A 27,682-nucleotide genomic window follows, 5' to 3' on the forward strand; every position below is an offset into this window, starting at 1 on the left:
TTTGTCGTAGGAAAGCATGTGTATATTCTTATGATTGTGTGATTCTGGGACTCAGGGTACATGTTTTGAGTGGCCATTTTTGTTTTGACTGGTACATAATTTAAAGAACTAAGCAGAGTGATCCTGTGTTTGTTTGTTTGGTTTTGCATTCAGCTATCCTGAGAGTAAAGGATTGAAACTAGGAAACAAACTTCTTAAGGAAGAACCAGATAGTGAAACTAAGCAGGGGAGCCTTAGGTAAGGGGGTTGAACAAACAATCCAACACAGGGGCTTCTTTAAGCAAGTGACATGCTTTATGTCTACCTTCTGTGCTTCTATCCTGATCTACCTTGGTTTTTATCCTTTTGGTTATGGAGTTGAACTTCTTCATCTTGCCACCAGGAGGCAGTGTTTTTTAGTGCTTAGGAGGATGTGCTTTGGCTACACCAGATGAAGTTCAAATCCTATTTCTACCATTCACTAATTGTATGACCTTGGTCCATTCACACAACACTGCTAAGCCTCTATTTTCTTATCTATAAAATAAGAATAATGACGGTACTCACTTTGCAGGATTGTTAGGAATATTAAATTGAAATAATGCTTGTAAGCACCTAGGTCAGAAGCTCACAGCTCGTCTCTCTTGCCAGAAATGGTCTCCCAGGCTACAAACACTTTTTCCATCTCATACAAATGACAGTCCTTAACCAAGTTTTCTTACGAAATTAGTCAGTGTTTTCTTTGAATAAAGGATGAAGGAGGGAAGTAAGATGTGATGGGTTTGGTGATGAACTAAGTTAAAATGTGAAAATGGAGATACCTGTGAACACAGCTGCTCTTAGTCATTGTTTCAGTCCATTTTGTGTTGCTTGTAACAGAATACCTGAAACTGGGTAATTTATAAAGAAACAAAATTTATTTTTTACAGTTCTCGAGGCTGAGAAGTTCAAGGTTGAGGAGCCCATCTGGTGAGGGCCTTCTTGCTTGTGGGGACTCTGCAGAGACCCCAGGCAGCAGAGAGCATCACATGGAGAGGCAGTTTGGTGAGCTAGCTCAGGTCTCTCTTCCTTTTCTTTTAAAGCCACAAGTCCCACCCCCATCATAAGCTATTAGTCCATTAAGCCATTAATCCATTCATGAGAGCAGAGCCCTCATGACTCATCACCTCTTAAAGACCCCACCTCTCAATATTACCACATCAGGGATTAAATCTCAACACGAGTTTTGAAGGAGACAAATATTTAAATCATATCAGACATCAATACATAGAAAGAAAAAGCTGCAGTTATTTAGACACTGCAGTTTCATTGAAGCTGGGGCTTGGTGGAGGAACATCATTTGCCTCCATGGAGACATATGTTTTGACATTGAATTGGGGAAAACCAGACTGAAGCTGTAAGTCATGCCCTTGGCATTATGAAGCAGCAAACATCAGGCCCAGCTGACTCATGCAGCTCCTGAATCCTGGCATTCCTTCTTCTCATAGTTCTAAGGCATGTTATTTTATTGAAAAAACTTCTTGGCCACATGTTCAGGAAGATGTAGGATCCAAGTGTCAGAGACATAAGTTTTGTGTCTCACATCTCACAGTCACATACCTCAAAGCCATTTTCCAGAGGCAGTTCAGTCACCCCCAGACCTCAAGCAGGCCTGATAACATCAAAAGCATCCTGTGCCTCATCTATGCCTCGTCCTTTTTCTGTCCACCCGATGTTCCACCTAGAGACCCAACTTATCACCAGTTGTATTAAATGTTTCCACTATTTTATAATTTCCCTTCATCTACTTTGTTAAATGAGAAACAGGAAAGAAGCAAGAATAAACTGAAAAAATTTTAATTATGCAAAAAAACTTAGGGATCAAAGGATCACTCTGGCAATGCAGAAATCTACCAAACTCTGCCACTTATCACTATTACATTTTAAAAAAATAGACTTGGCCGGGCACGGTGGCTCACGACTAATCCCAGCACTTTGGGAGGCCAAGGCAGGCGGATCACTTGAGGTCAGGAGCTCAAGACTAGCCTGGCCGACGTGGTGAAACCCCGTCTCTACTAAAAATACAAAAATTAGCTGGGCGTGGTCGGCACTTGTAATCCAAGGTACTCCAGAGGCTGAAGCATGAGGATTGCTTGAACCCAGGAGGCAGAGGTTGCAGTGAGCCGAGATCACGCCACTGCACTCCAGCCTGGGTGACAGAGCAAGACTCCATCTCAAAAAAAAAAAAAAAAAAAAAAAGACTTTATCCAGAATAAAGAAAAAGCCTAGCATTGCTTTTTATAATACATAGATGGCATCATAGGTTATTAAGAATTTATTAATAATTGATTAATATAAATGTTGGGCTATAAATACCAGAATCATCCTCCTGATCCCTCCATCCTTGTCTTCAGGTATACTTCCACAGTTCAGCACAAGTATGGTTCCTTCCACTGACAGTTAAAGGTTAACTTAGTCTTAGCCATGGTGATCATTTTTATTTTTTTATCACAACCTCACCTGACTGCCATCATCCTTACCATCACCGCTGACTGAGCCCTATCACTAGTATTGTCAATAAAAAGGACATTGAGTAGTGTAGGGGTCAAGGAAAAGGGAAGAAGTAGAGACTGTTGGGTTGGGAGCCTAGGTCAGTGGGAGAGTTGTGGTTCCATTAACAGTAAAAGGGAAGTAAGAATGAGAAAGTACTTAGAGTCCTAAGACAATCAATGATTTAGGATATGTAGAGGTTGAACTTTTCATTATGTATTTAAATAAAAATGTGTAGCACAAAGTTTCAAATGTACACTTGGAGTTTTAAGGTGGTGAGTCTTGGTGATTTCAGTTTGCAATTATTTTATACAGATTCAGTTTCTGCCCCTAAGGAGTTTACACTTCACTGAAAAAGGCAGACAAAACACTAGACCTCATAAAACAATATATTGATAGTCATAATAATAATGGATAGAGTTTACTGAGTTCTTTCTATCTTTCAGTTACTTTGCTTAGTGTTTTAAACATGTAAACTCTTAATTTTCACAACACCTTCTAGGATTAGGGACTGACAGCCTTCAATAGATTAGGAGACTTGCTCAAGTCCACACAAGTTGGTGGAGCAGGGATTTTAACTTGCACGGGTATGGTGCCCAAGCCTGTGAGTTTACTTCTTTCCACTTTATTGCTGTGATGGAAAGTCCTGGAGATGGTGGGAAAATAAACAACAGGAGCACTTAACTCAGACTTGGGCTTGCAGGATTTGAAAATAATTTTGGAGAAAGTGAGATATAAAGAAGGACCTGGGGGTGAGTAGGAATTAGCCAGATGGGGAAGGAGGATGAAGCAGAGGGCGAGGTATGTGCAGATTCACCTGGAGCCTAGTGTATGTGGGCAGAGGGAGGCCAGGAAAGGCCTGGCCCCAGAGCGCTCTGATGAGCTGGCCAACAGGAAAACAGAGACAGCCTCATGTCACAAACAAAGCATCCATGTTTACTAGGTGGAAAGAGGAGAGACACTGACAATGAGGACAAAGATAGGTGGTTCAGAAGCTGGAAGAGCTTTAGGATCTATTCTCTGGCTTTTATTAATATTTTTTATAATCACCTCACCCTTGTTGCCTTTTTATCTGCTCCCTGTTTCAGTACATTGATATCAAATATAAGTAGAGCGAACCAAATTAAACATCATAGAATGATGGGTAAAATCTAGTGGAAGCAAATAATTATCTGTTGGATGTTTCCTAGATCTGAAACCGGATTTGCTAGATCTGAGCCCTATCCTTCTTTCCCCTCACACTCTACCACCAGCTTTATTGAAGTATAATCAACAAATAAATATTGTATATTTACAGTATACAATGTGATGTTTTGATATTTGTGTACATTATGAAATGATCAAGCTAATAAACATGTCTGCCACCTCACATAGTGTGTGTGTGTGTTAGAACATTTAAGATCTACTCTCCTAGCGATACTCAAGTACACACTACGTCGCTGAGTGCCATCTTCCTTGAAATACTCTTTGCCTTGCCTTCCAGCACTCCACCAGGTCTGACTTCTTTTCTCTACTGCTCTGACCTTTCTTTGTAAGTCTTCCTTGTTGACTCTTCCTCTTTAGCCCAACCGCTTGCTGTCTGAGCTCTATGTGGCTTGGAGGCCTGCGCCTTTCTCATTCGTGATGGCCTCTCCTGACAGTCTCATCCTGTTCTGCAGCATCGGCTGCCATCTGTATTTGGATGCTGCCCACGTTACTGTCTGGAGTTCTGACCTTTCGTCTAAGCTCCAGGCTCATATATTCAATTAAACATCTCCATTTACATATCTCTTGGGCACCTCAAACGCAACACCTCCAGCGCTAAACCCACATTTTCCTCACTTACTTTGACCTACTCCTCCTTGGGTGCTCCCTGTCTTTGTAATGACACTATCATTCACCTACTTTCCTGAGCCAGAAATCTGGGAGTAATTCTGGAATCCTTATCTCTCTTGAATGAGTTTTTAGTGGCCATGTGTCATATTTGTGCCTTCCCAGAATCTTTTAAATAATTCACATGTAATAATTCTCACGTCCCCAACTCAGAAGACAGGAGTCAAATTCTGTTGTTTTTTTTTTTTCTTGCAGCCCAGATGGTCACAGGTGACCTAGGCTTGCCCTGTCGGATGCTTCCAAGGGAGGCTTGATTTAGAAGTCATCAACATGAGAACCTGGCTCTCCATGGAGCTTCCATCTTGCTGATGCAGCTGGCTTCAGACATCTGGGTTTTAGGCAATAGCAGCAATTGCAAAGTACATCGGAAGTGGCATTTGTACTGTAGATTTAGCAATTGCAGTGTAGTCAGGTCTTGGCATTATATGTTTAGGGAGCAGAAACAGTGAACTTATTCACGATAGTTTTGTTGCCTGGTTTGGTGTGTGTGTATGTGGGTGGAGGGAGAAGGTGTGGGAAACACATTTTTGTTTTTTCTGTGAGTTTAGTCTTGACTTTGTTCCTTCAGTCCTTCAGACTCTCCAGTGATCTCTGAGGGACGTGTGTGTGTGTGTGTTTGTGTATTTCAGACAGGGTTTTGCTCTGTCACTCGGGCTGGAGTGCAGTGGTTTGATCACCGCTCACTGCAGCCTCAAACTAGACAATCAAGTGATCCTCCTGCCTCAACCTCCCAAGTAATTGGGCCTACAGGCATGTGTCACCAAGCCCTGCTAATTTTTAAAATTCTTTGGGGAGATAAGGTCGCTGTTTTTTGCTCAGGCTGGACTTGAACTCCTGGCTTCAAGCGATTCCCCTGCCTTGGCCTCCCAAAGTGCTGGGATTACAGGCATGAGCCACCGTGCCTGGCCTGGGTTTAATATTTTTAATAAAGTTTCTGTCTCCTTAAACTATCAAGGGAAGCTTATGTTGTTTGCAGTAGGAATCTTGAGCAGTTCAAGATTGTTGCTTTCTCTCCAGTAGGAAGTCTAGCTGTGTTTTGAGCTGTGTGAAAGGAGAAGGGAAGGATGTGGTGAGCGAGAACCAGAAATAAGTGGGCTTGGAGGAGGGAAGGCCCTGCCTCTCCAGGGTTTTTTCATTTGATCACATTATATAGAATATATAAATTATGTACAAATATGCCAAAAAGCAGGGCAGAGTGATGGAAAAAGAATTGGAATTTTAGAAAATAACCAGGTTTAAATTCTGACTCTACCACATACTAACAGGGTACCCCGGAGCCAATGACTTAACTTCTTTAAATTCTGTTCCCTCACTTATGGGTTTCAGTTAATATATTTACCACATAGAGTGGTAGGGTTACATGAGATAGCCTGTGAAAAAGATCTCTGACTTATTGGCTTACTGGCTGAGTGGTAAAGGTTAGCTCTGTGTGCCAGAGGCAATTAGGGACTCTAGAGAATGCATCAATAATTGGTTATATATAGGTGGTCCATAAGTATTGACTATTCAATTTCATTGGCCTAGAATTCCACTTTTTGTATTTCCACATGTTAAAACTCTTATTCCTTCTAATAGGACTAGTCCAAGTGCTATTGTTTTTCTCTAATTGGACCTTTCCAAATTCACTTAGCTGGAAGTAATGAATTCTATTTCTGAAATATTATTATATTTTACCATAGGTCATATTTGGATTAATGGTGTAAAATATAGATCCTTAGGATGGTATAGAATATAGATCCTTAGAATAGGAAGATACTTTGGTGAGTATTTAGTAGAGCTAAAATTTAGTAGAGCTAAATGGTATAGAATATAAATCCTTAGAATAGGAAGATACTTCAATGAGCATTTAGTAGAACTATTTATGTTTTAAATTTATTTTCATTCAATTAATTGCTATTATTACTATTGATTGAAATTCAATAATATTACAAGGATGATAATAAAGAGTAGTCCCCTGCCTCATACCTTACCACTCCCAATTCCCACTCACTCAAGGCAACATTTTTTAGCCTTTCATAATATTGTTACATTCCTAGTTTTCAATTTTAGCCACTCCATTATCTATTGATTTGCTGCAATAGAAGATACAAATTTAGTTTTCTTACACCTCTTTTCTTACATTGTTGGAACCCTACGTCTTACAAATACATGTACATCGTCTCTCTTCCCACTTTCCCAATATGGTCATTTCACAATTGTTGATTAAATCACTGTTTGGTGTTTTACATTACCATACCTATCTAAATAAAACTAATAGTTAAGCCATGTAGTATGTTTAGATTCCTTCTTTATGCATCTTTATTTTTTTCTGAAGTCAGTGACACATCTTTAATAATTTGTTCCATCTTGATGTGCTTATCGCTAATTCTTTTAAAAGATCCAAAATAGTAAAATTTCTCTCAGAATAAATTCAGGTAATTTCTCTGCAACCACCCACTACCTGCAAAACTTACACATATATCTCACACACTTTTTCCTTAGGAAATATTCTTTTTTGAGCTTTCTGTCCCCCTGCTTTGAACAAGTTTCAGTCTAGCTGTGTACAAGTCAAGGTTCAAGGGCTTCTGGTCACCATTATCCTGAGGTGACATCATCCTTGTGGACTGAATGTTTGTGTTACCCCCAAAATTCATATGTTAAAATCCTAACCCCTAATGTGATGATATTAGGAAGTGGGGCTTTGGGGAGGTGATTAGATCTTGAGGGTATGGGCTTCGTGAATAGGATTAGTGCTCTTATACTACATGGGATAGTGCCCCGGGAGCACTTTCATCTCTTCTGCCATGTGAGGACACAGCAAAAAGCCTTCATCTTGCTAGGTGAGGTGGTGCACACCTGCTCTCCAGGACTTAGGGCCCAGCTTTGGCAACATGGCAAGACCTTGCCTTTAAAAAAAAGAGAGAAAGAAAAGAAAAAAGATGGCTGTCTGTGAACCAGGAAGCGAGTCTTCACCAGGTACTGAATATGCTGGTACCCTGATCTTGGACTTCCCAGCCTCCAGAATTGTGAGAAATAAATGTGTATATAAATTGTTTATAAGCCACTTAGTCTGTAGTATTTTTGTTATAGAGGCCCAAACAAACTGAGAGGAGATTCCTGAATAATTTTGTTCCTTCCTTACATGTACATGTAATTATTATAATTATCAGCTAGGTATAGAAGACTAGGCTGAAAATTGTTTTCCTCAAATATTAAAGGAATTGCTCCACTCTCTTCTAGCTTCTAGTGTTGTTGTCAAGAATGCCAATTCTATTCTTATTCCTAATCCTCAGATATGATCTATTCTTTCTCAGGAAGCTTTTAGGATCTTCTCTCTCCTTGGTGTTTTGTAATTTTGAAAGCATGTGGCTAGAAAAAAAGAAAGACCTAAAAATCAATCATCTAAGCTCCCACATTAGGAAACTAGAAAAATAAGAGTAAATTAACTACAAAGTAAGCATAAGAAAATACAGTTTTAAAAAATTAGAGCTGAAATCAATGAAATTGAAAACAAAAATTAAGAGTGGCAGGAGCTGCTTCACTGCCTCCTGTTTTCAGGGAGCTGGAGCTTACTTCCCCAGGGACTTGGCTGGGAAGGGCTTTCTAGCATCTGGGCCACACTGCAAAGGCTGGAGTATTTTAAGAGTTTACATGTCAGGAAGAGTCTGTTACTTTTAAAGTTAACTTAATTGTCCTTTTAGACTGTTTATTTTTGGATCAAGTCCTATGCCAGGGATTTTAACTGCACTTTGAATGTGTTACCAAGGTTATGGTGACCCTTGGATGCTATTTTTGGAAGAAAGATGAATGGTGACAGTCTGCAAAATCAATACTCAAGAGCCTGAGGAGCCTCTGGATTTTGACTTCTGCAGCACCAATGTTATTAATAAAATTATTCTGCAGTCAGAGGGGCTCTGAAGCATTTCCCAGATTGGATGTGACGACTGATGTCCTACAGATTATCATGTCTCCTGACAAGCATTATTTCAGGTTATCTACTTTTGAAAATTTAGAAAGTTTGCAATTTGACTTCCAAAGATTTTTATTTGATGCAAGCATTTCATTGTAATCAGACTCAGGTCAACAGATTTTGTTTCTTTGCTAATACCCTTTACAAAGACGTTAGTCCTATCTTGTAAGGTATTTTATTCATACAAATAACAGCATTTCTTTCATTATAGTATATTATTAGAATGAAGGGGAGCAAATATGTTTTGTGGAATATTACTGTTGCCCTGATGATGAAGTTCCTGAATCTGAGTCTTGAGTACGATGATTCATTGTGATATTTATGTGTACATTCATGGTAAGTTGAGTTATCATTCTGAGTATAAAAATCTTCATAATTTCTTATTGAATTTTCTGTAGAGAAGATGCATGGAGAAGATAAAAGCAAGGTCTCTGTACCCTAATAGTTATGTATTTTGTGAACAAATGCTTTCATGAAGTCATAGATTATCTAGTATTAGACTGTCCTGTGGCTCTGTCTTTTGAACTCATGGGAATCACTGTGAGCCGAGATGAATAAGTTATATGTTCTATTCCACTTAAGTAAAACATTTCAAGAGTCTGAAGATTTAAGGTTTGTTGAAGGCATATCAGAACTGTTCTTTTGTTTATTTACTATTAGAAAATGCAAAGGCATATGGACATTGCTTATTAGTTTAAATGCCAGAGATTAGATATTAAAGCAGTGGTTCTCTAAGTGTTGCACCAAGACCAACAGCATCAGAATCACCCAGGAACTTGTCAGAAATGCTGGGGGTGAGGCCTAAAATCAGTATTTTTCACAAGCTTCCCCCAGGAAATTCTAATGCATGCTAAAGTTTGGAAACCACTGTTTAAATGATACGTTTTTTAAAATTAGCATTTAATTGCATTGAGGTGTTTGCTTTTACTTGTGATTTCTTTACAAAAGTTCTGGAATTGAGGCATCACTAAACAAGTCTGAACAATTCTTTATATGATATATTTCTAAAGTATACCTTTTTAAGAAATCTATGGACAAGATATGAAAGTCTTCAGAGTCATAGATTTTCTCCTTATTCTTAAAACTCTTCAATGCAGTACTTATTAGATACCTTTCGTTTGCTCATAAACATTTCTTGACCAAATCATTGTATTAAAAACCAGTTAGTGGTTTCTTACAAGACTAAACATACTCTTATTATATCTTATTATACAATACAGCAATTGCATTCCTTGATATTTACCCAAAGTTGAAAAATTAAGTCCACATAAAAACATGCACACAGATATTTATAGAAGGTTTATTCATAATTGCCAAAACTTGGAAGCAACCAACATGTTCTTCAGTAGGTGAATGGATAAACAGATAAATGGAGACAATGGAATATTTTTTAGTGCTAAAAAGAAATGAGCCATCAAGCCACGAAAAATAAGGAATCTTAAATGCAGATTACTAAGTGAAAGAAGACAATCTGAAAAGGCTATGTACTGTATGACTTCAACTACATGAAATTCCGGAAACAGCAAAACTATGGAGACAGTAAAAAGATCAGTGGTTGCCAGGATTTGTGGGGAGAGAGAGATGACTAGACAGAGCACAGAGGATTTTAGGGCAGTGAAACCATCCTGTATGATACTGTAAGGGTGGGTACTCATTATATATTTGTCCAAACCCACAGAATGTACAACACCAACTGTACCCTAGTGGCAACTCTGGAGTCTGGGTGATAATGATGTGTCCATGCTCGGTCCACCCTGGTAGGAATGTTGATAATGGGGAGATTGTGCATGTGTGAGGGAAAGGAGTATGTGGAAACCTGTACCTTCAGCTCAATTTTACTGTAAGCCTAAAACTGCTTTAAAAAATAAAGTCTACTAAAAAGAAAAAAACTGGAAAAAAATGCAAAGTGACATGCTTTTGTGTGTGTTCTTCTCATTCATCAAATTCGATACTTATTTGATAACTTTCTTTTTTCTCCATTCGCTCTTGTTTAAATGCTTATTAGCTGGTTATTATTCATCGGGGCATAAACCTGTATATTTCTTATCTTTTCTCTTCTGTTTTTCCATTTTATTCTTTTCTAGGTATACTTTTAGAAAGAGCTCTTCAGCTTTATCACTCTATTAGCTTTAAAACTTTTCTGCTATCACATTTAGAAAATATATTTATAAAATCTCTTCTGTAATTTGTTCGTTTTTTACAAGTATTAGCACTGTCTTTTTGTTTCATGGATACAATGTCTTATCTCTCTGATAACCATATATATTTCTTCTTCTACCCTCTGCTTTGTCCTTGTTTAAGTTCCTTCTTCTGATTTGTTTTGTTTTTTTCTTAAGTTAGAGGCTTTTCTCAATGTTGTTTATATCTGTTTACTCATATTTAAGAAAGAAATGTCCATACATGTATACACACAAAACTGACTTGAATTCTTTTTGTGTTGGCCTGGTTTATTTTATGAGTTAGTTTAATTATAGGATTAGCATGAAAGGGCCTGAGTCTTTGTATTGGAAACCTCAAAATGTCAGTTACGGTGGGAGTTTTTCCCCTCTTGGGCCAGTTGCTACAGTAAGAGCCTCCAGTCTTCTGCTTATGGCATAAACCTTGCTGTCAGTACTCTAGAAGTCAGGGAGGAAAGGGCTTGGGGATCCCACTTTTCTCTGTGAGACTGTTAACAAACCTCCTTTTTCAGCACAGTTGCCTCCTTTCCCTTCTGTGTCTTGTGTCACCAAGCTGGGTATCTCTCTGATTAAATTTCTTGGTAAAACAAAGCTGGAGGATGAGTACTTGTCTCTCTGCCCCAGGTGCAGCAGTGTACCTGCTCCTCATTGAGACCACTTCCCAGCTTAATCACTTAACTCACCTTTTACAGGACCTGAAGCCTCAAATCAGTACGCCTCTCTGGGGTTGGTGCTTGTTTGGCTCTTCCTCAACAGGGAGCTTTCTCTCGTTTACTCAGTAGGTTACCAAATTCATACACTTCACATCTTCTTAATTCTTACATATTGTTCTCTTTGGTGTTCTTTCGCCTTGTGTGATCCACTCATTCATGCATTCACTCATTCAACAAATATTTTCTGAACACCTTCTGTGTGCCTGGCACTGTGTCAGGTGAAGTGGATGCAGTGAGCCAGTGGGCAGAAATCTCTTCCCTCATGTGCCTTACATTTTAGGAGCATGAAGCAGAGAATAAACAAACAAATGACATATATAGTATGTCAGAGGGTGGTCAGTAACACATGTGGGAAAAGATAATGTGGGGAAGAGGTAGAGAACATGCTGGTCAGAGAAGCCCCACAGATAAGGTGCTGTTTGAGCTGACAGCTGGCAAAAGTAAAGAAACAAGCCTTGCAGTAGAAAGTGAAGGAGGTCCTGCAGCATTGGGCTGATTACCTGGGCATGGTTAGGTGCTCTTCCTCTGCTCCTTGAGCATCTTGAGCATGCTTTAATTATAACACTTATCATCATGTCCTATTGTGATTATTAAATTACATGTCTGTTTCCATGACTTGGCAGAGTCGCTCAACATATGGAACTTTGTCTTATTAACTTTTATATTCTCAGAATCTAATACATCATATTAGATGTTCAGTGCATAGTTGTTAATTCAATGAATAAGAAAGGAAAACCTCAAGTAAATTGCTGACTAGAGTCAAGCCCTCAAGCTCTGAAGTTAGGGTTAGGAGCCTGGGTTAGGAAGAAAGACTGTATATATGCTTTTGAGGCAAGCAGTCAGTGAGGGAATGAGGCATGATTACTTGCAGGTGGCTACAAGCAATAAAAATGGGGTCAAAAAGGTTAGCAGAGGGATTGCCCCACTAGTAGACAGGAACTGTTACAACGGGCTGTGACAATGAAGACAGATTGCAGACTTCCTACTTAGGCACAGATGAGAATGTAACACAGAAGAAACTGGCCGCAACTGGTTAAAGCCAAGATGGTCGAAAACTTGGCTGACTGCTGACCCTTAGCTTCATTATGCCCTTAATATCATAAAACTTCCATGGGGAAATTCCCAGTCCCATCATGCACCTGATGCCATGACAGTTCCGGATTAACCATCTTTAGTCAAGAAAAAGGTGGCACCCCGATTCCGGGAATTGCCTGCCCATTTCCCAGAAAACCCCTCCCCTTGATTATAGAGTACTCCATACCTTCATTGTGCTTATTCATATAGTATGTGAACCACATTGCCTGTGACTCAATCTTTGAGTGCCTGCACTCCTCCCTTGAGAGTATCCTTGCTTTTGCTCCACAATAAAATGTCTATACTTTCGCTTTGGTCTCATTTTCAGATTCTCTTATGCTTTGAAGACAAGAACCTGCACTGTCCTACTGGCAACACTTTTAGATACCCTCTGAGATCAGTGTGCTTGTTTATACCAGAAAAACGTCGTTGCCAGGCCCCTTAGTCACAGAGTGTATCAATAAGTCATCTGTGGTCATTTTTTACAGTTTCCAGGCCACTTTCTGTTTCCAATCAGTGTAACTATGTGGCATGACTCAGATACAAGTTTCTATAGAAATTTTCTTCTGTGGCTGCTAGTAAGAACCCAAACCAGCTCAGCCAATCAGAGCTCCAGTTGTCCCTCCTACTCACAATGGGCATGGGGGTGAAGGGAAGTGTTTATTAGGGGTACGTGTGAAGCCGTCCAGAAGTGTCAGTCTTTGTAGCTTTGAAAGTCACCTAGGTTATTTGGGCATGCTCTCCTGAGTCCTCTGCTAGTTAAGCTCTCTGAAGAGAAGGTGGCAGACCCGGTTTGCTGATCGCCCCAGGGATCAGGAGGTAAGCACCATAGAGGAGCTGGGTTAGAGACGAGCGACTTAACCATTTCTCTGCCGAAAAAGACAACTGAGGAAAGGCCAGCCATGCTGTGCACACCTCTGAGAATCTGAACCTGCAAACATGGACATCAGCTCTGAAAGGATGGGTTCATTTCTCTTTTACTCACTTTAGCCTTGTCCTCTGTTGTCTCTGAGCTGGTGTTCCTTAAGCTTCGGCTTCCTTTGGGGTTTGTCTATCAGCCTATTTATAAGGCTGACTTTTATGCCAATAGCAAATACAAGCATTTTTTAAGTTAACAGATATTATGAAGTAAAATGCAAGTTTTTCATTTATAAGGCAACATAACTTCAGAGAAAAAACTGAGTCAATCATATTAAATGTGATTAAAATGTGATTGTTATTATATAAGAGGGTTATAGGAAGATTAGCGTCTTATGGACAAGTAGAAAAATAGGAATCATGCCAAGCTGATTGTCACAGTAGATATTCAACAAAGGTAGTGTCCTTCCTTGCTATCATCAGTAGGATGGGGGCATTTGGATGGCTTTATCATTGCAAATATTTTTAATGTATTCCTTATTTTGAAAATGGTCCTGATAATGGTTTTAATTTTCACTCATGAACTCCACATGTATAAGTAGAGTTTCTCCAGCGCTTATCAACATATAGGAAAAAACATTATAAGGCCATTAACAGTGATAGTTTAGAATTTATTAACATTGACTCTACTGATGGGGGTATTCAAGCTTCCCTAAAATTCACAATCAGTTATTTTCAGCTCATAAACATCTTTTCCTGTTCTTTGGCTTATTTCTTCCACTGTATATGTTGCTGCTCTGGAAGTCATTAATTGCTAATAATGTCAAACATCTTTTTTATGTTTATTGGATATTTGAGCAAATTGCTCATTCACATCTTTTGCACACTTTTCAAATAGACTGTTTATTGTTTTCTTATTGATACATGGTTCTCCATGTATTCCGAAAGCAAAACCTCTATTAGCTATATATATGTAGCAGGTATCTGCCCAGTTTTTGCCTTGTATAATCACTTTGTTTAGTGTGTGTGTGTGCATGCATGTGTGTGTTTCCTACAAAGAAACTGAGAATGTGCATGCAATCAGGTTTGACAAAGTTTTTTTTTTTTTTTTTTTTTTCTGGCTTGTCCTTTTTGTGCCTTATTTAAGGAACCTCCTTCTACTTCAATGTATTGAGAAATTCTGTGTTTTATTCAACATCATTACTATTCTATTTAGATAATTAATCCAGCCAGATATATATTTTGTGTATGATATAAAAGAAAGGCTGAATATATCATTCCCTGTGTATTGTCATTTGTCTGAACACTTTTTATAGTTGGCCATTCTTTCCTTGTGATTTTTAATGCCACTTTGATTATATACCACGCTTTAATTTACATGTGGTCCTGTTTCCACACTCTATTTATTAGTTCATTTTTTTCTATGCCACTGCCATACTGATTTAATAATTATACATTTGTAGTAAGTATTGATACCTAGTAGTAGAGATAGTACATCCTAATAAACATATTCAACTTGTTTTGCAGGTTTTTGTCTTTATTTTTTTCATTTAGGTTTTAGGATCATTCTGATAAGTTCTATGAAAAACCCTTTGAGATTTTGGATAGGAGTTTATAGATTAATTTGACAACATTGCTGTCTTCATTTTATCAAATCTTCCCATTTAAAATATCAGACATACACCCACTTAAGTAGGTCTTTTAAATCTCCCAATAAAGTTTTATAAGGTTCCCTTTAAAACTCTTAAATATATTGTATTAGATGTTCTTATGTACTTTGTAGTTTTGTTGCTATTGGAAATTACTTTTTTTATGTAATTTTTTTTCTCTCTTGGAGTGGTGCTGAAATAAAGGAATGCATTTCTGCATATTAATCTTATAGTTATAAACTGTTGAATTATTATTTATAATGTTTTGTGAATTATTTTGGATACTATACATAAACAACTATATTACTACAATGTGATTTTGGCAACAAGATAGAAAAATAGATTGGTGGACAGAATAAAGAATCCAGAAATAGATTCACTCATATTTGGACAACTGATTTTTGCAAAGGTAAAAAAAAATCATTAAAAATGATAGTCTTTTTAACATATGATTCTGGGAAAATTCATATTCATATGAAAAATAAATGAACTTTGAATCATCGCTTATATCATATACAAATTAACTCAAAACAGTACATACACCCAAATGTGAAATGATCAAACCATAAAATTCTTAGAGGAAAACATAAAATCTTCTAATCTTGAGATTGGAAAAGATTTCTTAAATAAGACACTGAAAGCATGATCCATGAAAGAACAGATTGATTAATTGCACTTCATCAGGTATATGTATATGCCAAAATTTATCAGATTGTATACTTTCAATGTATGCACCGTGTTGTATGCCAGTTATGCCTCGATAAATCTATTTTAAAAATAACAGGAAAATGTATCCTGTTTCCTTTTTGTTGTTGTTGTTGTTGTTGTTGTTTTGAGATGAAGTTTCGCTCATGTTGCCCAGGCTGGAGTGCAATGGCGCAATCTTGGCTCACAGCAACCTCCACCTCCCAGGTTCAAGCAATTCTCCTGCCTCAGCCTCCTGAGTAGTTGGGATTACAGGCGCCCACCACCATGCTCGGCTAATTTTTGTACTTTTAGTAGAGATGGGGTTTTGCCATATTGGACAGGCTGGTCACAAATTCCTGACCTCAGGTGATCCACCCACCTTGGCCTTCCAAAGTGCTGGGATTATTACAGGCGTGAGCTACCGTGCCCAGTTAATATATCTTGTTTTCTGAGAATTCCAGAGGTGTTGTATACTTTCTGAAGATGTCTTTCCCAGGAACAGTGATCACCTTGCTTAAGAAGTTCTTACCTATGTCCTACTCAAATCTCTTTTACTACTGCAAGCATTTTGTTTATTTTTCTTTAAAAAATTTTAATAGCTTACCTTGCTTTATTTTGAATGTAGAATCACTTTTGGTGGTGTAATCTTACGTGTTTTGGATTCCTTATAGGCTGATCCCAAAGTTGTCAGATGGAGAGTAAATACAAGGAGATACTCTTGCTAACAGGCCTGGATAACATCACTGATGAGGAACTGGATAGGTTTAAGTTCTTTCTTTCAGACGAGTTTAATATCGCCACAGGCAAACTACATACTGCAAACAGAATACAAGTAGCTAACCTGATGATTCAAAATGCTGGGGCGATGTCTGCAGTGATGAAGACCATTCGTATTTTTCAGAAGTTGAATTATATGCTTTTGGCAAAACGTCTTCAGGAAGAGAAGGAGAAAGGTAATGTGGAGTTCCACACCTGCCCTGTCCCTTTTTCTGCCAAGCCTGGGCCTTTTCTTTCATGGTATCCCTGGGATATGACCCCCAGTGCACATTGTTGGAATGCGTTTGCTAACTTAGTGCACCTGTCTCTTTGCCCCCTTTTACTGAGAATCACTTCTAGGAAGTGTTTGTTACAAATTCCACAAATCCATTCCAGCCTTTGATTGCATCTCTTGTTCCAGCCCTTAGGGTTACCACTTCCATTTATCATCTTTTCTCCTTGCCCATCTTTGTCTCCAGTTCAATTGCAGTGAATATGGACGTAGAATTTCAAAGTTAACTTCTCCCAACTCCATTTATACAGTATGTAATGCTGTCACATCCTACTGAAGTCTTGAAAGTATAAATTATTGCATTGGAAAACTGTAAACCAGGATATTGAGCACATTTTTTCCTTCACACAATCTGTCTATTCCTCTCCTTGTCCCCAGCTTTCTGTGGTCCCAGACTATCCTTCTTTAGGCGATGATCTCCTCCTTCTTCAGGGAGGGAGAATCCTCCTTCAGGGATTTTCTTTCCTCTCTATCTCCAGTACAGGTGACAGTATAAATTACCCACAACACAAAGATTTTTTTTACATTATTCAATAAATCACTCATCTCCATCTGAATTATCTACGTTTAGTTTAAATTCCTGATTTTGTTTACTAAGAACAATTGATATGTCCCAGCTTTATGTCTGAAGAACAAAAAAGAGCTAACAGAGGAGCATATCACTCAAGGACTCTCCCAAATGAAAGTCTCCAAATGCAACAGTTTTAGGATTCAAAGTACAACTGTAACAGCAAAAATTACAATAGCTTTTAATAGCATTTGTGGATGTACAACAAGGGTGACACGGCTTCTCACACATGAGTTATAGTAAGGCTAAATGAAGCCACATAAGTGATACCATGTACGTTCATAATTCTGTACAGATATAAACTGTTAGGTAGTTTCTAAGGCACTGAAGAGAAAGGAGTGGTGGTTTTCCCAAGCTTTAAGTTAGAGGGTGTAGTTCTTAGAGATGGCCCTTAGATGGCAGTAACTACACATGTTACTTCCAAGTAACTAACCAAAACATTGCCCTGTGTTTTTCTTATCTGGGATGAGACAAGAATCTAGGCATATTGGCAAACATAGGCTGAGACATTTAGAAACATCTTTTATTTTGGCAATAAATCAAGAATTAATTCTTCTCTTTGACCAGGATAGCACAAAATTTCCCCTTCTACAATCTTCTCCCCATTTTGCTATTCTAATGATTCTGGGATTTTGTTATTCTGCTTAGCTAAAAAAGATCCAGTCTGGGACTAGCTTGGAAACTCAGGAGTAGATTATCCAAGGACTCTTCCAAATGAGAGTCTCCAAATGTAACAGTTATAGGATTCAAAGTATGCTTTTGGGCCAGGTGCAGTGGCTCACTCCTTTAATCCCAGCACTTTGGGAGGCCAAGGTGGGTGGATCACTTGAGGTCAGGAGTTCGAGATCAGCCTGGCCAACATGGTGAAACTTTGTCTCTACTAAAAATACAAAAATTAGCCAGGCATGCTGGCGGGCATCTGTAATGCCAGCTACTTGGGAGGCTGAGGCACAAGAATCACTTGAACCTGGGAGGCAGAGGTTGCAGTGAGCTGAGATCATGCCCCTGCACTCCTGCCTGAGCAACAACAGTGAGACCCTGTCTCAAACAACAATAACAACAAAACACAAAGTATGCTTCTTGCATGCTATACAAAAAGGCAATTAAGTTCCTTCACAGCTCTAAAATTCTATCCACGGACATACTTAGGCCACTTTTGAATGTGGGAAATTTTTGTGTGTCCATGCTATTTCTATTATTTTAGGAAAACAGTTTTTGTTTTATTTTTTGAACAATTAATCTGTCATTCTTGGTTAAGTGATCCTTCTCCATTGCCATTGCATGTCTGCATGTAGAGTGCTATATGCTATTCTACTCGACCTCACCTCATGGAAGGTAGAAGATACCTGGAGAATCTTTAATGAAGACAGAGGCAATAATTAGTAGACAGGAGAAGCTTTTGTATGAAGCAAGATGAGAAAATGTAAGGACACATAAGTGTAGAAAAAGGAAGCTAAGAGAAAATGTGATCAAAGTCCACAAAAGTCCTGCAAGATTAAAATAAAATGCTGAAAATGATCAATGAAATAATCAGTAACAATGTGCACCTGATTATTAAGGCAAATGAGAGTTTTATAATTGGCAGACAAGCTTGTCCACAAATACTGCTTTGGCACCACAGTGTGTGAGATGAAATATGGCTGATGTGATGTGGTAGAATGGTAGGTTGATTCCTTCGGCCTCCCTTGATGCTGTTTTCTCTCTGATGCTGTGAACATAGAAGAGAGACTTTATCTGCATACCTTTCTGAAACCAATTTCATGGAACTAACTTACCATTGGAAGGTTAGTTTAACTTCTTCCTAGTGCAGAGATCCTGCTACAATATCCTTTTCAGACAGTCAACCACTTTCTGATCTTTGAAAGGTAATGACAGAGTATCTACTACCTCATAAGACAGTTCATTCTACTCTTAACTCTAATAATTAAATCGTTTCTCTTTTCAGTAAAATCAAAGTGATTGCCTTGCTATTTCAGTCCAGAATTGTTCAAATTCTATCAGAAATAACATCTAATAATTTCCCAGGCCCTCTTCTGCCTGAGAGTGCCTTAAGTCATCAAACATGGCCATCTTGTTACATGGTCTTTTTAAAAATCAGGAGTAGGAGTTGGCTTTTCACAATAACATATAACCTGACCATAGACGTGGAGGTGCCCAGCCAGAGTATATGACTGCATTTTGTAGGCATTAGTGAGTAGCCAACATGCCACCCATCCATCCATTTCTTCATCCATTCAGTAAATATCCATTGAATTGCTAATAGGTACAAGGAAAGCTTTTAGGTTCTTATGATAAAACAAGGTGTTAAAAACAAATCCAAATTTTGTACAGTTTATACTCTAAAGGGAAAGCAGATATTTTTCTTACAGGCAAATTAACGAATGTAATTAACTGAGACAAATGCTCTGATGGAAAGGAAGACGGTTCTTCAGCAGCATGTGTCAAAGGAGCATTAACATAAGCCAGGAGTTAGAGTTGGTGTTGGTCAAAGCAGATTCCATGGGGAAGTGACTTGCACTAAGCTGTGAAAAATGCATAGGAGTTAAAGGTACCTTCAGTCAGAGGGAACACTGTGTGAAAATCCCTATGACAGCAGGTGTTCACTTGCTTGAGGACTGAAAGAAGGCCAGTATGGCTGGAATACAGAGAATTTTCAGAGGGCAGGATGGGGTCCCCTCGATAGAAGGACAATGCAAGGCCTTGTAGAACATAATTAGAAATCTGTGGCCAGGCGCGGTGGCTCACGCCTGTAATCCCAACACTTTGGGAGGCCGAGGTGGGCGCATCACGGGGTGAGGAGTTCCAGACCAGCCTTACCAACATGGTGAAACCCCGTCTTTACTGAAAAAGTACAAAAATTAGTCAGGCGTGGTGGCATGAGCCTGTAATCCCAGCTACTCAGGAGGCTGAGGCAGGAGAATCACTTGAACCCAGGAGGCGGAGGTTGCAGTGAGCCAAGATTGCGCCAATGCACTCCAGCTTGGGTGACAGAGTGAGACTCCTTCTCAAAAAAAAAAGAAAGAAATCAGTCCTTGTTTCATAGCAGCAGTTTATTCATTTTCACTACTACATAAGATTCCATTTAATTGATAATTACATATACACATAAACTCATATATATATATAGAGAGAGAGAATTGGTATATTTTTTATTGTTATTTTAGTCATTGGAGGCCATTATGAATAATGCTGCTATGAATATTTATGTACATTATAAGCCTTATGTACTTATCTTTGTATGTTTGTATTTGTATGTGTGTTTCTTTTGACTGTACACCTGTGAATGGAATTACTGGATGTTAAGGTAAGTAGATATTGAATTTTAATAAATAGTGTCCCAAACCATTTTCCAAAGTGTTATACCAATTTAAGATGACTACTACTTCATAGTTTTTGCTTCTTGTCTTTTTTTTTTTTTTTTTTTTTGAGACAGACAGGGTCTCACTGTGTCATCCAAGCTGGAGTACAGTGGTGCGATCATGACTCACTGCAGCTTTGAACTCCTGGGCTTAAGTTATCCTCCTGCCTCAACCTCCCAAGTAGCTGGGACTAAAAACATGTGCCATTACACCTGGCTAATTTTGAAAATATTTTTTGTAAAGATAGAGTCTCCCTATGTTGACTAAGCTGGTCTCAAACTCCTGGCCTCAAGCGATCCTCCAGCCTTGGCCTCCCAAAGTGCTGGGATTACAGGTGTCTGTGCCAGGTCCAGTTTCTTTCATTTTAAAATAAGATTTTTTTTTTAAGAAAAATTATCTGTTCTTGAGGATATCTTAATATGGTTTTAGTATTTATTCCTGGTGACATTTGAAAATGTGCATTGCTCATATGTTTATATGCTTATGGGCCATGTCTTTCATTTTTTAATCAGTTGATAAGAAATACAAATCGGTAACAAAACCAAAGCCACTAAGTCAAGCTGAAATGAGTCCTGCTGCATCTGCAGCCATCAGAAATGATGTCACAAAGCAACGTGCTGCACCAAAAGTCTCTCCTCATGTTAAGGTAGGATGAGGAGAGTGGAGTGGTCTTTGTCCGTGTAAGAGCATCACTGTCACTGTCATTTCCCATATTTTTCTCTGTTCTTTATCTCACAGCATGCAAATAAGGGAAGCAAGGCCACAGCATGAAAAGCATTCTGAGTCACAAAAACAGGAACTACCTTTAATTAATCAGATTAAACACCTGTTGAGCTTCTGATCTCTGCCAGGTTCTGGACACATTAACACTTCGTTATGTTTTGGATTCTATACGAAGAAAACTCTGAGATAGACAGTTGTTTACAGGAAGTCTATTTTAGAGCACTTTCAGAATTAATATCTGTGAGGAAGTGAAAGGAGAAGAAGAGGAAGAATGTCAAGTCCAATGTAGTTGCAATAGAGGCCTTGGCCTACCCTACAGGGAGCTTGGGAGCTGAGAATGTCTTTCAGGGCTCCCAAGATTTGTGAGGGAGTCTGTGGTTTGTACAGGCCCAGGCTCTAGGTCACATCAGAGATCCAATTCAGAGACTCTTACATTCGGCCTGGCATGCCTCTGTTTGTTTTCTGCTTGGTTCTTGACAGCAAATTGCTTTTTAAAAGTAATGTAAAAAAGCCCCTTATGCACGTGGCCCCATTTAGCTGAGAAAGTAGTGCCTGGAGAGTCTCATTGGTGAGAATGATTACTTTAGTCCTGAGAGGGCAGCAGGCAACATTAGAAAGACCCAACGCAGATTCCACTACACATGCAATTTCATTTCCTATGAAGCAGGTATTACATTATTTTATACCTGTGTGAGCTCTAGAAACTGATGATATATTCTTCATTCTCTTTGTCTAGAGGAACCATTTCCTCTGGGTTTGGCCCAGAAACTTCTGGATTTTTCAGGAAAACAAGGTTCAAGTATAAATGGTGTGATTCCATCATCAGTAATGAAAATATGCATTATTCAGTCTGGAAGACCCAACTAAAGATACATGGACCAAAGACAAAGACTTTTGTAGTGGTCCTCCATGGAGCTGACTTTCCCTGCATTGATCCAAATGCAGTCAGTTATACTGCCCATCAGGGCCCCTTACTGGCCCAAGCTTCAGGTCACATTAGAGACAACCTTTGGAGACTCCTACACTTGGCTTTTTATGCCTCTGTTTGTTTTGCCCTGTATTTCCCTTTGGTTCTAGATGGCAAGTTGCTTTTAAAAAGTAGTATTTTCTCCCAAAACAAACCAAAAAGAGGTATCTTATCTCTGTTAATTCAGAAAAATAAAAAAACACAGAGAAGAGAATAAAATTACCTATAATTGTATCATCTAGGAAAAAAAATATTGATGTTGGTAAATATCTCTCTAATGTGTTTGTGTGTGTGCTTTAACTGCTTATTTATCCAATAAGAAACAGATTGTTTATCTGTTTAGGACCTTTCCCTTTATTGAATCAGTTATAACAGTTTATCATATTTCTCTGAAGCATTTTTAATATTTGCGTAGTAATCTTTTTGTGACTATACCGTATTTTATTTAATCAAATCTGTTTTTTAGGTATTTAAATTATTTTTTTTATAATTTCAAATAATAAGATGTACTTTTTAAATATAAACCTAGTGCATAATTCATTATTTAAGGGTAAATCCATAAATGTAGTATTAATTCTCCTTTTAAATTTCTCCTTTAACTCACTCATAAGATCTCTGAACTAGGTGTACCCCTTAACTCACATTAAACGTAATCTGCATTTTGTTATGTACAATGCCTCCCTAGGAATTTGGGGAGCCCTGTGCAGGTCACTGAGCTCCCTCATTTTTATACCAGAGTTAAATGAACGTTTAGGACAGTATTGGATAGAGAAACAAGGACACATTATGCCCGAATGGAATCGATAGAAGATGGAATCGGATTTATCAGATTTACCCCGAGGCTTAGCAGTATTTCAGAAATCTGATGAAGTCTTTATATATAGCACATGGCAAAGCAAGGATTTGGTTTCAGGGATCCTACCTCCAAAACGTGTTACACTGTCTTATCTGAATACAGGAGTTGAAGTCTTCCTTCTGCACTCTCTGTTCTATCTGGATCATTCTAGGCCTCAACTTTCTTCTTATCCCCTCTGTATCTCTTCCCTTGATTCCACCTATCTTCTGCTGGCTTTCTGAGGTTTACCACTGTGGGTGAAGTAAGGTCCTTTCAATAGTACCTTTTTGACTCACAGCTGATATCTTTGTTCTCTTGTCTTCAGCCTGAACATAAACAGATGGTGGCCCAGCAGGAATCTATCAGAGAAGGGTTTCAGAAAGGCTGTTTGCCAGTTATGGTACTGAAAGCAAAGAAGCCCTTCACGTTTGAGACCCAAGAAGGCAAGCAGGAGATGTTTCATGCTACAGTCGCTACAGAAAAGGAATTCTTCTTTGTAAAAGTTTTTAATACACTGCTGAAAGATAAATTCATTCCAAAGAGAATAATCATAATATCAAGATATTATCGGCACAGTGGTTTCTTAGAGGTCAATAGCGCCTCACGTGTGTTAGATGCTGAATCTGACCAAAAGGTTAATGTCCCGCTGAACATTATCAGAAAAGCTGGTGAAACCCCAAAGATCAATACGCTTCAAACTCAGCCCCTTGGAACAATTGTGAATGGTTTGTTTGTAGTCCAGAAGGTAAGTTTTCATATCTAATTTCATATTGATTAGTAAGAATAACGTATTTCCCATCTGATCTTAAAGAGACTTTAGAAATGGTTTTAATGTCTTTCTATATAGACAAAATAAAAAAATACAAAGTTCTAAAGAGCTGCAGAGTTAACAGGCCAAAATTCATACAAAAACTCAAAAATTGTTTTTATTGTCAAAAATGTCACGATCCTATTTCAACTTATTCTTATCCCAGTAGCCTCTGAAAAAGGAATTAGTTCATTCACATAATTTTTATCTCTGCATTATTTTTGTACTTTGTACATATTATCTTTATTTTAAGTGACTATTGTTGTGATTGTCTTTAAGTGACTATTGTTGTGAATGCAAAATAAGTGTAGTTGAGTAATAAACCAGATTAATTGACCTGAAAAACCAATATGCAAGGCAGGATTAAAGAACTGTGATTAAATGAAGAAAACAGAAGAGTTAGCTTGAGGAGACTTTTTTTTTTTTTAATTAAAAAGTAAACTTTAATGTCAAAAATGCAAACTTGGGGAAGACAGAAAAGATCACACACAAGGCTGTCACTTCACACTTGGAAGGTTGCTCAGCGGCGGGGCAGAGGCACTCCTCACTTCCCAGACGGGGCCGCGGGGCAGAGGCGCTCCTCAAGGAGACTTATTAGAAGTGAGAAATAATAAAGTATTTATTATGATTCTGAGTCTCAGGGAACTAGCCTTGTGGGATGACTTTTTCTGGTCTAGGGCAGGACCTAAAGAACCATAGAGAGGGAACCTGCTGCCCCTGCATTCAGAGCCTCAGAATAACCTCTGCTGCCCTGGGTTAGTTTCAGAAGGAATTGATAGGAAGATTCTCCAGTCCTCCTGGAAAACTCAAGTGTAAAATGACCTTGGATAGGAAGGTCATGTTCTTTATCCCAGTTTTCAGCTTTCAATCTGGCCAGCTATCCACTAATATATATTGATTTAGTCCATAAAATTAAACCTAAAATACGATCAATCTCCTAAATAACTGACCAACCTCCTGTTCCCTTTGGATCTAGACTTGATTGTGAATTATTTCTTGTCTTTGATTACTTACTAGACTGGGTCTTGCATCATTACCTCATGTCTCTCCTGGACTTGTTTTAACTAGCTCTCTTCAGGCTGGGCGCGGCAGCTCATGTCTGTAATACTAGCACTTTGGGAGGCCAAGGTGCGTGGATCACCTGAGTTGAGGAGTTCCAGATCATCCTGGCCAACATGGCAAAACCTGTCTCTAGTAAAAATACAAAAATTAGCCAGGTGTATTGGCAGACACCTATAATCCCAGCTACTCGGGAGGCTGAGGCAGGAGAATCCCTTGAACCCAGGGGGTTGGAGGTTGCAGTGAGCCAAGATCGCGCCATCGCACTCCAGCCTGGGTGAAAGAGCGAAACTCCGTTTCAAAAAATAAAAAAATAGAATAAATAGCTCTCTTCTAACCCCAGGGTCTTCTTTTTTCCCCTGACTAATCTGGCTACTGGCCCTGGAGAAGCTCCATCTTCTCTATCCAGAAGTTGTTGCTTCTATAGGCCACCCTGGCCTCCTCCTAAAGGAAGGGAATTTAGGACTGGAAAGATGGGCATAGGAGACAACATGTTCTAAGTAAGACACGTCTGCTCCTCTGTGTGAACGTGCTAACATCTATTAGATATATACCTGCTAGTTTCAAAGCAGAAACATTTTTTCAAGTTGTCCCTTGAACAATGTAGGGATTAGGGCTGCTGACCCCAAGCAGTTGATAATCTGCATATAATTTTTGACTCCCCAAAAACTTAACTGCTTAATAGCCTACTCTTGACCAGAAGACTTACGGACAACATAAACAGTCACTTAACACATATTTTTGTGTTACACATATTATATACTATATTCTTAAAAAATAAGCTAGAGAAAAATGTTATTAATAAAATTATAAAAAAGAAAATATACTGACTATTCATTAAGTGGAAGTAGATCATCATAAAGTTCTTCATCCTCATTGTCTTGATGTTAAGCAGACTGAGGAGGAAGAGGAGGGTTGGTCTTGCCATCTTGGGGTGGCAGAGACAGAGGAAAATTCCCATATAAATGGACCTGCACAGGTAAAATCTGTGTTGTTCAAGAATCAACTGTATTTCTTTTTAGAGCCTTCTTCTGGCATGTCTGATGTGTGACTGATGTGGCATTCCTTAATCAGATTATTAGAGGCTGGGTGTTGATTTTCTTTTACAGGTAACAGAAAAGAAGAAAAATGTATTATTTGACCTAAGTGACAACACTGGGAAAATGGAAGTACTGGTGGTTAGAAATGAGGACACAATGAAATGTAAGGAAGGAGATAAGGTTCGACTTACATTCTTCACCCTGTCAAAAAATGGAGAAAAACTACAGCTGACATCTGGAGTTCATAGCACCATAAAGGTGGGAACTGCATGGAACAAAGTCAACTCTCCAAGGGGGTGATATTTTTTGTTTTCTATCAGAAAGCTGTACTGGAGCCATTGAACAGGATATGGAATGGAAGACACTGATATTTAGTACATGTTCATCTCACAGAACTGAGGAACCTCCCTCTTAGGAAACATGTATTCTAGATACACAGTTAAGAGAACATGGGCTTTTCAAGGCAGAGGCGCATACCGTTGTGCCCACAGAGCCCAACAAAGAGCTCCTCATTTATACTACAAGTCTAAAGCAGAAAGCTTGCCCAGAGTCGGAAAAGTCATTCTGACTAATGTCTTTGAAAGTAGACAGACAATAAATACTCTGAGGACACATTTCCCTAGCCAGTCCCACCACGCCTGCACCTACCATAGTCCAGTGCAGTTGAGTCCATGTAAACCCCTACTCTTGACCTTCCACCACACCCTCCTACCCATGTCCTGCCACTACTTGGTGCTCTTCCCCAGGTGTCAGTGTCGGTTGCACTGCCTGCTGTCTCTGTAAGAGTGGAGGCCAAGATTTGAGAAATATGCATATGTGACCTTGCTAAGTGGGAGTGTATTTCTCAGGTCAGATATTCACTTCAGGAGTATGATCCAAGACAGACCAATGTATTAGAAGGGTGGGAACAAAATAATTTTATGAGAAGATGATGTACACTTCAGAAGGCCATAGTGACTGCAAACAGAGGAGGGGCCACTCATCGACTGCATCTCAGACTGCATGTTTTTTTTCTCCATCCAGGTTATTAAGGCCAAAAAAAAAACATAGAGAAATAAAAAGGACCAATTCAAGCCAACTGGTCTAAGCAGCATTTAATTGAAGAATACGTGATACAGCCTCTTCAATCAGATTGTAAGTTACCTGACAGCTGCAGTTCACAGGCTCCTCTCTCTACCAAATTAGGATAGGATAATTGCTGGATAAACAAATTCAGAATATCAACAGATGATCACAATAAACATCTGTTTCTCATTCATTACAGTCCCACTATCTCATTTAGTTTGTCAATCCCTTGTCTCAAGCAAAAATACTTTATCAATGTATTACATGTTTATACAAATTTAAAAGTAAACTACATGACAACAATTGCACAAAATACAAGAGGGAAGAATGAGGAGTACACTGTTAGAAGATCCTGTACAACATGTGAAGCAGCGCAGTATTATTTGAAAGCAGATACTGAATAATTAAAGATGTATATTTTGTCCCATAGGGCAATGATTTAGAAATATTTTAAAAGGTATAGAAATAATAACATAATTTTGTGTTATTGGAGAAAGAATAAGCATACAGCCCAACGGAAAACTAGAGAGCCAAAACTAGGCTTCCACATTTACAGTCTATTGATTTTCTACAAAACTACAAACACAGTTCAATGGAGAAAAAAGTAAAAAAAACCTACAACAACAGTTAGATATCCATACTTAAAAAAATGAATCTGAGCCATTCTTCACTCTTTATACAAAAATAAACTCCAAACAGATCATTGGCTTTTCATAAACATCT

The 27,682-nt window shown here is 38.6% G+C and overlaps 1 protein-coding gene and 1 pseudogene across 4 annotated transcripts; both read left to right on the plus strand.

Moving 5' to 3' along the window:
• The first annotated feature begins 8,112 nt into the window (after positions 1 to 8,112).
• Positions 8,113 to 10,215, plus strand: LOC129038654 (cell cycle checkpoint protein RAD1-like; annotated as a pseudogene).
• A 312-nt stretch (positions 10,216 to 10,527) lies between these two features.
• On the plus strand, positions 10,528 to 27,152 carry AIM2 (absent in melanoma 2). Of its 4 annotated transcripts, none has more exons than XM_054491904.2 (6): positions 10,528 to 13,112; positions 16,159 to 16,440; positions 20,975 to 21,108; positions 23,313 to 23,732; positions 25,964 to 26,152; positions 26,918 to 27,152. In XM_054491904.2, exons 2-6 carry the CDS (start codon positions 16,179 to 16,181, stop codon positions 26,942 to 26,944), a joined length of 1,032 nt encoding a protein of 343 aa, XP_054347879.1. In that variant the 5' UTR covers positions 10,528 to 13,112; positions 16,159 to 16,178; the 3' UTR covers positions 26,945 to 27,152. The 4 variants fall into 4 exon arrangements, with proteins under 4 accessions (XP_054347879.1, XP_063506178.1, XP_054347900.1 ...); XM_054491925.2 differs by having other exon boundaries at positions 12,887 to 13,112; positions 16,291 to 16,440; XM_063650108.1 differs by lacking the exon at positions 16,159 to 16,440 and having other exon boundaries at positions 12,883 to 15,712; positions 18,046 to 21,108.
• The last annotated feature ends 530 nt before the right edge of the window (positions 27,153 to 27,682 follow it).

The sequence above is a fragment of the Pongo pygmaeus genome, chromosome 1 (genome assembly GCF_028885625.2).
Source record: "Pongo pygmaeus isolate AG05252 chromosome 1, NHGRI_mPonPyg2-v2.0_pri, whole genome shotgun sequence".
Classification (NCBI taxonomy): domain Eukaryota; kingdom Metazoa; phylum Chordata; class Mammalia; order Primates; family Hominidae; genus Pongo; species Pongo pygmaeus.

Excerpts from the sequence above, each read along its gene's own strand:
- AIM2 (XM_054491904.2), top strand. The coding sequence starts at position 16,179 with ATGGAGAGTAAATACAAGGAGATACTCTTGCTAACAGGCCTGGATAAC. Across the intron at positions 23,733-25,963 it reads GTTTGTTTGTAGTCCAGAAG|GTAACAGAAAAGAAGAAAAA; the intron begins GTAAGTTTTCAT and ends TTTCTTTTACAG. Across the intron at positions 26,153-26,917 it reads GAGTTCATAGCACCATAAAG|GTTATTAAGGCCAAAAAAAA; the intron begins GTGGGAACTGCA and ends TTCTCCATCCAG.